This window comes from Notamacropus eugenii, chromosome 3 (assembly GCF_028372415.1).
Source record: "Notamacropus eugenii isolate mMacEug1 chromosome 3, mMacEug1.pri_v2, whole genome shotgun sequence".
In the NCBI taxonomy this organism is placed as follows: Eukaryota; Metazoa; Chordata; class Mammalia; order Diprotodontia; family Macropodidae; genus Notamacropus; species Notamacropus eugenii.
Window position 1 is genome coordinate 246,808,444 of NC_092874.1, and position 12,037 is coordinate 246,820,480.

Below are 12,037 nucleotides of genomic sequence, written 5' to 3' on the forward strand. Positions count from 1 at the left end.
ACATTGACTCAGTGACCAGTCCAACTAGGCCATCCGGGTTCGAGGAGGTTCTGTTAGGAAATGCAAGGGGAAGCCAAGTCCACAGCTTTTTGCACAACCTAAGATGCAAGAACTCATCCTGTTTTGCTGATATTGACTTGTGTAAATTGTCTTTACTTATGAAACTTCCCAATAACAGCTGGCTACACCTTGAAGTCATCACTAATCTCCAGCGATATATCACTACTTTGACCTACTAATAATAAACTTGAATTCTTTTTGCCCTTAGTTTTGCCTCCTTAATCAGGATGAAAGCCCAAACAAAGAATTTCTCTTTCAATAGTACATAAATGTTATTATAATGAATGGGATAATGAGTTTGTTTGAGTTACTCATTCTTCTTTTGGAGAGCTCCCAAGATTGGAAACCTTTTCCTCATATTGACTGCTATCTACCATTCTCTGATTTTCATGCATTGCTCCTAATTTTGCTATCTGAAAAAGCTGAAAAATATAATCTATCCCTCCCTGATGACCTTCATTCCAGTATTTGTAGATTATAAAACATTTGAAAGCCAAACATAAGTAATTATTAAATGATTTTCCATTTTGCAATATCCATGCTTCAGTTCTTCCCCATTAGTAAGAATAATTATTGACAGTTATAGAGGGATTATAGCTTAAGAATTGCTTTGTATATATGATCTCAAATAAGGTAAATAAAACTTTCAAAGCTGTTAAAAATGCAAATAGATTTTGAATTCCAGCTGAGGTTGTATGACTATTCATCCCATGTGGTGCAGAGAAAGCTCCACTTAAACATAGATTGGGAATGAGTTGGCCTCCAGTTCAGCTCTGAAATTGTGATTCTCTGACTCTCTTGTCTTGCATATATACAGAACAGGACTATCCTTGGCTTTCACTTGTTCAGGTTTTCTGTGATACTCTGACTCTAATTGGGCATTAGCCTTGAAAAAGGTAGATTTTAGCCTGTTATCTAAATCATACCTTCCTATATTACACTGGGATTAACTGGTAAATCAGTTTAATTAAAGTTTAGGTAAGTTGGTGTAATACCAGGAAAAGGAGAATCTGTCCCCTTACCTTTACCCTAAGTGACCTTTGGGATAGAGGAAGAATTACCATACGGTATCCTGTGCTAGACCTCCTGCCTTCAGGGGAAGTGATGAAATGTAGCAATAAATAAATCTTAACTTCCGCCTAGCTAGGGTATAGAGTCTTTAAACATCAAGGGAAAGGAATTTCAGAGAGAAGTTAAATACTGGGGCACATCTCAACCTCAGCAATTGGAGAAGTTTGACTACTCAGGCAACATGAAGGTTCTCTTTCTCCTGGGGTTCATCTTCTTCCCCATGACAGTACATGGTGTGACGATGAACAGATGTGCATTTGCCAGAAGAATAAAGGAGTTGGGCTTGGATGGGTACCGGGGTGTCAGCCTGGCTAACTGTAAGTCTGATCTTCTATAGTTCTCCATAATGACTAGGGGAGAAGGACTAAGAATGAGAGTGACACTTTCAAAGGAATGCATGATTTGTTCTTGTTCTTTCCATTTCTTTGGATGTTTTATAGTTCTTTATGAACTATAAAAGCTCATGCTGAAAAGTGAACCATCAGCTCACTCCAGCAACTCGGTCACCCCATTTAGGGATTTGTTAGCAAAGATGACTAGAGTAGTTTGCTATTTTCCTTTCCAGTTCATTACTTTTTTTTACAGGTGAGGAACGGAGGCAAAAAAGTTTTAGTCACTTGTCCAGGGTCATACAAGTATCTGAGTCAAGATTAACATCAGGTCCTCCTGACTCCAGGACCTACAATTTATTCACTGCATCACCTATAGACTCTGTCAGTAATAAAGAAAGATTACATCCATTCAAGGCTATTGGTTTTTCCTGGATAAATGACTGAATATGAAATAATCACTATGAAAATAAATTCTTTACAGGGGTATGCTTGGCCCAGTGGGAGAGCAATTTTAACACCAAAGCTAAAAACTACAACCCTGGAGATCAAAGCACTGATTATGGGATATTTCAGATCAACAGTCACTACTGGTGTAATGATGGCAAGACTCCAAGGGCAACAAATGGGTGCAAAGTCCGGTGTTCAGGTAAGAGCAACCTCCTGGGTTTAGGACAGAGTTATACTGCTCAATTAGATAGCTGTACAGATTAAAAACATACGCAAGAGAAGAAGCTTTAGAATGCCAATAAGAAATTCCTAGTTTATAATTAACATGAATTAATTGATGAGTTAACAGTCCCTGTCTCATCATTACTAAGCAAAAAAAGGCTATCTCTTCTTAGGAGAGGATCTTTTCTTAGTACTGCTGAATGGCACATGATCAGTCAGAAGGAATGCCCACAGATCTCCACATTTGCTTTTCATTTTAGGTAGCTACTAAACTAGCTACCATCAGTAAATGAATTTAGGCTGAAGAATGCCTGTAATGGAAGTTTTCACCAAGACAGGCTGCTCTTAGTAGTCCACATTAGAGGATCAAAGATTTAGAAGAGATCTCAAAAGTCATCTACTCCATAACCCTCACTTCACAAACGGCTAAAGTGAGGTCCAGGGAAGTAAAGTGATGTGTCCAAGGTCATAGAGGGAGGAGGAAGTGACCAAGGTAAGATTTGAAACCTGGGTCTTTCAGCTCCAGAATCTGTGCCTCAGTAGTGTAGTTAGGCTACTTCTATTCATGACTGCTTTCTGCAACCAGTGAGCCAAGTGATTTTTTTCCTCAAGCTACTGTATTGTGCAGTTAGACAACTTGGTTTAGTGGTTAGTAATCTGAGATTGCTGACTGGAAGATCTGGATTTAAATCTTTCATCTATTACTAGGTGAAAGCTGATTACCTCTGCACAAATCACTTCCTCTCAGACAACTCCTTAGTATTTATCTCCTCTTAGGTTAGTTTAAGAATGTACAAAAAAGAAAGAGAAAAGAAAAGGGAAGGGGAGAGGAGGGGAAAGGAGGGGAGAGAAGGGAAGAAGAGATGAGAGGAAAGGAAAGGGGAGGACAGGAGAGGAGGTGAGGGGAGACGAGAGGAGTGGAGAGGAGAGGAGAGTTGTGAAAATAACATTGACTTTTTGTGTTACCATGGACAAATCAAATCTCCTGAATCTCAGTGTTCTCATTTGAAAAATGGGGATCATTCTGTGCTTCATAGGGTTATGGAGAGAAAAGCAATTTATAAGCCTGAAAATTATATAGAAATTCAAAAAGCTTAGATAAAGTGCTGTGTTCTACATAGGTCTGGAAGAAGATAAATAAGAGAATAGGCCTTTCTCTACTGCAGTCCCATTTATCTGAAATTTAGGAGAGCAATCTTGCAAACTTTTTTCTTCTACCTTAACAAAGAAGATTGGTTCTTTGAGATAAAATGAACTTGAAACTGGCTTATTTCTGCTCTCATTTTTCTTTCAGAACTTGAGGAAGACAACCTTGTTAAAGCAGTACAGTGTGCAAAGCAGATTGTGCGTCAACAAGGCATTGGTGCATGGTATGATTTCATTCACTATAAAGAATAATTCATTTCTTTCAGTGATGGACATGCTCAAGTGACAAAGATAAAATCAAGTCCATTCTATGCATGTTGTATAGCAGCAAGCAGGCTGGTAGGTCATACTCATGTGAGCAATCATGTTTACCAATGCTCTGTAGGATACCTTCTCCTGATAAGAATTCTAGGATTGTGTGGGGATGCTTTCCTAGTTCTAGAGGAGGACAATATATCATGTAATAGTTATCCAACAAGGAAGTGCAATGTTGGAATTGCCCCAGTAGGCTCTCTACTTGAACCTCCAAATGAGTGAGTGATCTTGTAAGTCCTTTTTCTGGGCTCTAGGGAAATAGCCCTTTCCTAAGAGACTGCAATATGCATTCTGATCACTAGAAGGTGTTCAGGTAGAAAATGTGGAGGCTACTCTGCCCACCTTCCAGTCATGCTCTGACTAGGTTCTCAGCACAAAACAACTACTTTTTAGCTCGTGCTGGCAGAGTTCAAAACAGGGAATGAAATGAAATGTTGTTCAATATTAAAACATGTGATCTGTGACCTTCATGAGTCCCTAAAGTTTTATGTTTTGTGACCCCAGTTCACTGCCCATGACATTCATTGATTCAGAGACTTAGAAGTTTATGATTATGGAGATTATCTTGTATAGAATAAAGCAATTGAGACCTAGCTCTATTTATTCATTCTAATCATTTCGTACTGAGTGCCCTGTCACACTTTTTGGGTGTGCAGCAGTGGAGGAACACAATCGCTCTTATGGGAAAGGAATAATGTTAGGAGCATTCCCTCTCCATCTGAGAATCATGATCAAAAAAGAATTCTAGTTTCTCAATCATAGGTTCCCAAAGAGGGGCATTCGAATTATCCGACAGGGCAGAAGTAGCCCCAGGTGTATTGGGGGACAATGAGTAAAAATAAGGGGGTGGTGGAAACATAAGGAAAAAAAGAGAAGATAAAAAAATTCTGAAAAACCCTTCATACTGTTTCATCTGTGGTGTAACAGAGTTAAAGCTGTAGTGATTACATTATTTTCCAAATAAGAATACAAAAGGCAAATTATTGGCAATCAGTGGTCAAGTTCACCAATAGGTCTTACCAAGCAAGTGTCAACTGGAGAGAAGGTTGTACATTGTTGGGAATTCCAGTATGCATGGGCAGGAACGTGTGCATATTGTATTCAATATGATGCTTCATGGTTACATGGAATATGAGTATATTGTCTATAATATGATGCTATATGGTTGCATCACAGAGTATTGAATCATAAAAATGCAGAGAAAAAACGAAAATTTACAATAAATTATAAAATTTGAGATGCATCTTTTTTTAAAAAATATTTTATATTTTTTGAAATGGTGAAAATTTCAAAAGACCCATTAAAAGGTTAAAGAAAGTAGATTTCTAGGGGGCTACTCAGTAATCTTTTTAAAAGGGAGCGTGGGCCAAATAAATTTGAGATCCTGTGCACTAGCACAACAGGACTTATGATAGGTGGAAATCTCATTGGCCTAGGATCATTTCTCCTGATTTCTCAGGCTCTCTATCTCTACTCTGTGATGGAGACCTTTCCTGGCTGTTCTGGCCTCCATTTGTTTTGCTATATATCCAATGCTCAGATAATCTCCTAATGGAGCCCCTGCTTTTTTCCAGGGCAGCTCCTAATTTCTTTGCCTGTCCATGTGATAACTCCCTTGCCCTTCCTTCTTCTTTCTCTCCTTTCCCATAAGCCCAAATATCAAGTCAACAAAAGGAAGAAAGAAAATGAAAAATAGACTTCTTTGGTGTGAATAGCACCCCCTTATTCTGTTTTATAATTTCTGTGACCACCCTCCCTATGGGATGGGGGACAATGAATTTTTCCTGCGAAAATAACATCTGAGCATCCTCTGGGGGGAAAAAATCCTCTACAAATCTATTTTTGTAGCCAGGAATCTTCACTCCAGAGCCCAAAGGGAAACAATAATTTAGAGATGGAATCACAGCCAGAAGCACAGTTTATGTAAAAATTTATTTGAAACATTTTGCAAAACGTCTATGTAGAACTTCAATTTTAAAAAAGCACTGATTATCTACCTACTGTTTATAGAGCACCATGAGAAGTATTCAGAGAGAAAAAAAAAACATTTAATAAGATATAGTCCTGACCTCGTAGAGCTTAAAATGTACGAGCTGAATTTGCCAAAAACCCAGAGAGCTGCAAGTAAAAATGATTACTAAGTCCATAAGTTAGGTACCAACCAAGAGCAAAAGGAAGAAATTGTTGATTCTGGAATTCCCTGAAAGAAAGAAATGATGGTTGCACTGGACCTTATTAAGGGAAGGATAGATAGGATCAAATGGTTAGAAATGTACCATTCTACACATCAAGAGTAGCAGCAGCAGGATATGTCCATTGGACAGGAAAGAATGACATTGTGTCACTTGAGGCAAGTTGTTCATGATGAGATAAGGCTGAAAGTTGGCGGGGATTAGAGTAAAACCGAGTTTGGATGTCATTTGGTAGGCAAATAAGTAGTCGCTATGGGACTTGTGTCAATCGTCCCATACAAAATCTACTTAGATTCATGCAGCCTAGAGCTTACATACAATTTATCTTCATGTATTCACAACACAGAACATTAGCTGAGACTTCAGGAAGTCAATGAAACAAGGAGGCAGAAATGAGGAGGGGGTGAGTACTTGACATGAGGGAGAGGCAGAGAAAATGCTGTGCTGTTGAGAGATAAGAGTGTCTTGCTTAAGGAACAGTTAGGAGGCTTGTGTCACTGGATAGTGGAGTACAAGTATAAGAAGACTGGAAGGGTCAGTTTGGTCCAGTTTATAGCATGCTTTGAGTGCCTAACAGAGGATTTGGGATTTGGTCCTAGAGGTAATTTGGAACCACTAGAGTTGTCAATTAGATGGGGGGTGACAGGATAAGATATGTGTTTTGGGAAGTTCTTTTGGACAGTTGAATGGAGGATGGGCTAGAATGGGGAGAAACTTAAGGGAGGGAGACCAAACAAAAGACTGTTGTTGTAATCCAAGTGTGAGGTGATAAGTATCTGTAGACAGATGATGGAACTATCAGAAGACAAAAGGGAACATAGATTACAAGGACTGAAAACAAATGACCTGGGAACAGATTAGATATGGGGAATGAGAAGGGGTGAGGAGTCATAAATCCCACTTAGGTGGAAAGCCTGGGTAAACGAGAGGATTTGTATCATGTTTCATAATGAGGGCTGGTTTTGGGTACAGCAGAGGAAAGCTCCTTCAAGTACCATTAATACGTTTTCAATTGATTTCTTCAGCATTGGGTAAGGTGTTCAGTACACAGAGTTTGCAAAATTCATTTCAGTAACAAAAGGCACTGGATTGGATGCTTGAGATAAACTCTGTCTCCAAGAAACTGACAACCAAATAGGAAGGAAAAGACAAATATTCAGATGATAATGAAACAAGGCTAAATGTGTTAGTTGTAAAGGAGACATGCAGAAAAAATATTAGATGAAATTTGAAAAGAGAGATCCTTTCGCTTGGGTGAATCTTGAGAAATTTCATGAAGGAGGTGACATAGGATGAGCCTTGAAGGGCAGAAGGGATTTTATGTGGTGAAAATGCAGGGCAGTGGTGAGTGATCATTCTATGCATGAGGGATGCCATGATCAAAATTATAGACACGGGAGACATTGAGGCAAGAGCAGGAGATACTCAAGAGTCTAGTTTGGCCAGAACATAGAATAGTGGATTCATTTATTGATTGCCTCAATGCTAAGAATCACAGAAGTTTCAGATGGTAGAAATCTTTGAAATCCAATCCTCTTTTGAAAAATGAGAAAGCCAAGGCCTAAAGAGTGACTTCTATTAGGACCACTTATTTTTGTGGGTTTTTTTTTCTATTTTGAAATAGATAATTTCATTTGATAAATACTACTACATGTCTCTATATTCATGCATATCAAAAATTAACATTTATCCAAAAGTAGTTTGCTCACTTTTTTATTACTTCATCTCCTTCTTTCTGCAGGGTGGCCTGGCGAAACCACTGTCAAGGACACGATGTTTCCAAGTATCTTGATGGTTGCCATCTGTAACCTGTCACCTTTAGGTCCTTCAACTCATCATGTTTCCTATGCCTATAAAGCAGCTTTTGCAAATCAAATATTGAATTTTTTGCTCTTAAAATATAATTTTCTCAAATAAATCTGGCATAGATGAAGCAACTTGGAAGACTTAATGTTTTAATAACATTTTAATGCCTGGCTACATTTTTTTAGATTTTCAGGAAAACTCAATCTGAAAGGAAAATTACCTAGCTATCACATAAACTCCCATAACATTCAGGTGTGACTGTGAAGAGACAATTTAGTATTATGAATATTGAAATTCTTCAATTCCAGGAAAAATGTATTTTTAGAGACTCCATGTTAAAGTGAAGTTTTGTAAGGGGAAATCCTGACCTGGCACTGGCTATCATCTGTATCTCTTCAGAAATCCATTTAAAACACTAAAAAGAAGTAAGTGTATCATTATTAGGCAACTACATGATGCAAAGTGTGAAAGAAGAAACTGATTATTTGCAAGAATTACATCTGAATTAAATATATAAAGATGCACACATAAATACGCTTATACACACACAGAAACCAAATTATTGCCTTTTTTCTCAAATTTCTTTTTAGAAATGCTGTTATTCTAGAGAAATCCTCAGTGTCCATGTCTTGGCCCTGCCTATTTAATAAAAATGAAAATATAACCAAATGGTATACATATGGCTAAATACCAATCAGAATATTTTAGTGATGACTCATAGATCCATACAAAATACTAACAAAATTAATTTGGTGAAAGAAAACAATGTAGAAAAATTATTTTTAAATAGTAAGAATGAAGTAAGAATAATACTTCCTGACCTCCACCTGTATTATGAAATAAAAATCTTCAAAACCATTTGCCACTGGTCACAAAGTAGAAAAATCAACATTGTGAGGTTCAAACAATGAATAGATAAATAGATGGATAGATATAGACATCAACATAGATATAGACATCAACATAGATTTAGATATAGATATATACATTAAAAACCTTAAAAGTATATGAATATAACAGACAAAGGAATTAAAAATAAGAAATAATTGGATTCAAAAACTCATCTTCTAAGCTCTTATTGATCCTCATTCAATCATTCAAGACTATATCTATTCTTCCCAGCTTTGTATTCTCTGAAAATTGAATAGTCTTAAAGCCTAAATTCCTTCCATCCAGGATCACAGATTTTGACAAAAGGCCTCTACTTGATGGGTCAGGGTGAAAGACTCAGACACTCAGATTTCTTGTTGTTAGGACCTCACCTTTGGGCTCCTAGCACTAAGCTCAATATCAGTTCTTTCTGAGTACTTGAAAGATGGAAGACTTTACTCTTAGCCATTCACAAATTCTTAAGGTGAATGCCCCACTAAATACATCCCCACCTCATATGACCTGCCAGCTCCTACCTTCTCCTCTCCCAATATCAGTCACATAGAATCTCCAGCTGCCTGAATAAAAATCACCCTCTCCCCTACTATCTGTCCCCATTCTCTCATCCTCACTTGCCCCAGGATATGCCCTCTCAACCCCCAGTTCAGTTCTGTCAGTTGTTTCCTACCTAGTTCCTTCTTGAATTTTCTTTCATTTGATCATTCACAAACTTCCCTTCATCTTACACCTTCAGCTGTCCCTCTCCTTCCCTGTTCTAGGAGTCACGGACAACTCCCAGCACACACCACATCCCTGGCCTCCCTTTCTCCTGCTGAATGTACTTTCTCATAGACTCACCACACTAGACCAGAAGGAGGTATTCTCCTTGTTCAACATGGTCAGTTACAGACCCTCCCTCTGTCATCGCTCCACACACCCACTTCCTTTAAATGTTACTCTATCCTCATTGATGCCTCTCTCTAGATCCTGCTCCAAGTGATCTACCAACCCCATGGCTATCTGGATGGGGAAATGAGGAGTTATATTGCGAAATAATGCAAAACAAAAGATATTTAGAAAAAGGAAACCTTCTGCAATATATCTAAAGAGGACCAATTATTATTCCACTTTCCCCTGTACTTCATTTCCATAGGGGATGTTTAATAAATGCTTGTCAGATTGTTGAATTAGATGGGATTAACACCACTGATCTTTGAAAGATTGTGCAGAACAGAAGAGTGGCCACAGTACTGAGGAAGAGCAAATGGCCTGACTTGGTAAAAGGGGAATACAGGAGAGACAAACATGCTTTGTCTTCACTGGGATCTCCAGTCCCTCCCTGTCTCAGTGTTCTGCAGGCTCTCACACTTGCTCTGACTTCATTTTCCTTCTTTCCCAATCTCAACCTTGCCATTTCAACTCTCCCTTCTAATACCTTGTTCCCTTATTTTATCATTATTCATGCCTTGTGAAACCCCAGGCCTGGGTCGTTGCCCTGCCCTCAGCCTCCCATCTGTTTTCTTCCCTCCTGACATGCTATTGCTTGAGGAAGTTACATGACCAAGCTGACTGGGTCCAATTCAAATGTACCTGGAGGTTAATTACACTGAAGCAATCCTTTTACCCTTCTTAAAGTGATTATCTTTCACATTCCCCAGTGCAACTGTTCTGAACCTTCTCTCCTCAAGCCTGTCACAACATCTCCTCCTCCCTTCATTTCAGCAAAGTACTTTGTCTCATGCTTTACTGAGAAAATAGAAGTCAATCACTTTGAACTCTCACTTCTACCCTTTTCCATGTGTCAACAATCCACATCATCTTCCCTAAATCTCTATTTTATTCCAATTTCTGATGACAAAGTTGACCTTATCCTTACCAGTACCTAACTCTTAATTGTACCCTTTGGTTCATTCTTTCCCTTCTTCAATAGATCACTCTTACAATCATCCACTCACTCTCTAGGCCTTAATCTCTCCTTATCTATCACCTTGTTCCTTATTGGCTTCTTCCTGGAGTCTTTATTCTCCAAAAGAATGGCTGAAAACCCAATATCCCTTCTGTATATCTGGAAGCCAAACTACCAAGATCTTTCCTCTTCCCAGCTCTTGTGCACTACCTCTCACTCCAGACATGGAGCATTAAAGAATCAATCTCCACCAATGAACAGATTCTCATGCAAATGACCTGGTCCCTGGTTGCATTAAGATGAAGACAACTTGTTTACCTACGGAGCAGGCCTGTCAAGAGAGCACAGCAGAAAGAGTGGCTTTAAATTAGTATGAGCCCTTTGGCAATGGAATTTCAGCGTGTTATATCTCTTTACACAGTGTATAATGCATTACATGTAGCAGTAGCAGGTACTTGATCCATGTTTATTGACTGACTTATCTGGGCCATCCCTCTACTATACTTTTGTTTGCTGGTAAATTAGACCCACAGATGTGGACAAGTCTGATCAAACACTCAGAAAGGAGAAACTGTTCCTCCCACTCTCATTCTGCCTAAAGGGAAAGAGGGAAACTACCATGGCCTTCCACATGCCAGGTCTCCTACATTTAGAAGAAGGGAGGAAATGTGGCTATAAATAGATCTGCGTTCCTACATAGCTGAGGAAATGGAGCCCTCAGACAAGGAACAAGAAGAAAGAGAGAAATTAATTATTAGAGTCCAGCTCAGGCTCAGCAGTTGGAACACTTTGATTAACTATGTGGACAATATGAAGATCCTACTTATTCTGGGGTTTCTCTTCCTCCCCATTGTCTTGACTTTGCTGAAGCTCTGAAAGATAATGGCATGGAGGGCTACAATGGAATCAGCCTGGCTGACTGTAAGTCTGATCTCTGTAGACCCTGCAAAGAAAAGGAGAGTTAAGAATGAGGGTGACAACTTCAAAGAAATGCATCATTTGTTGTCCTTGTTTTTAACTTTTCTTTGGCTATTAATATAACTTAAAATAGAACTTCTCAGTTTAAAAACATTAGCTGAGTCGCCCAGAAACCAGATTTTAAGGAGTGAGGCTCTGGAGTTAGAGGAAGGGTATTCAAGCCTTAGTGACATCAAACATGATTTATTTTGTCCATAATTCACTGAACAAAACTACCTGCTTTATCTTGCTGTGAGCTGCATCATCCCAGTTTCAAATTGTCTATGAAATTCTTATCCCCTCCTTCATTGTCGATTTAGGTACTGAAGCCTTCCAGTATTACTGAATTAGGGGGAGGGGAGTGGTCATTTCTTGTTAAACTGTTGAATTTGAGAAGATGGTATCTTTTACAAGACTTCAAGATTGTTTGCTTTTTTAACAAAACCCAGAAATTCTTCTGCCTGTATATACAACTCATCAGAAATGCTCCTACATTTCAACTCCCAAGCTGGAGCAATTGCCTCCATCCCTGTCTAATACTCTCATTACATGGTCATCCATAGTATTTTTGTATGGATAGAGAGTCAACTTCAGCACTTTCTTGCCCATATCTTTAAATTTCACCATATAAGATAGAAACCTTAAAATTAACTACTGAAACTAACATGAAATGGAAACAGCACCAAGAAAAGAGGACGGTTAAGCCCCCTCAT

At 38.6% G+C, this 12,037-nt stretch overlaps 1 protein-coding gene across 1 annotated transcript; it reads left to right on the forward strand.

The window, feature by feature from the left end:
- The first annotated feature begins 1,202 nt into the window (after window positions 1–1,202).
- Window positions 1,203–7,722, forward strand: LYZ (lysozyme). Its single transcript, XM_072655351.1, has 4 exons — window positions 1,203–1,448; window positions 1,945–2,109; window positions 3,427–3,502; window positions 7,527–7,722. Exons 1-4 carry the CDS (start codon window positions 1,313–1,315, stop codon window positions 7,591–7,593), a joined length of 444 nt encoding a protein of 147 aa, XP_072511452.1. The 5' UTR covers window positions 1,203–1,312; the 3' UTR covers window positions 7,594–7,722.
- Window positions 7,723–12,037: the final 4,315 nt, after the last annotated feature.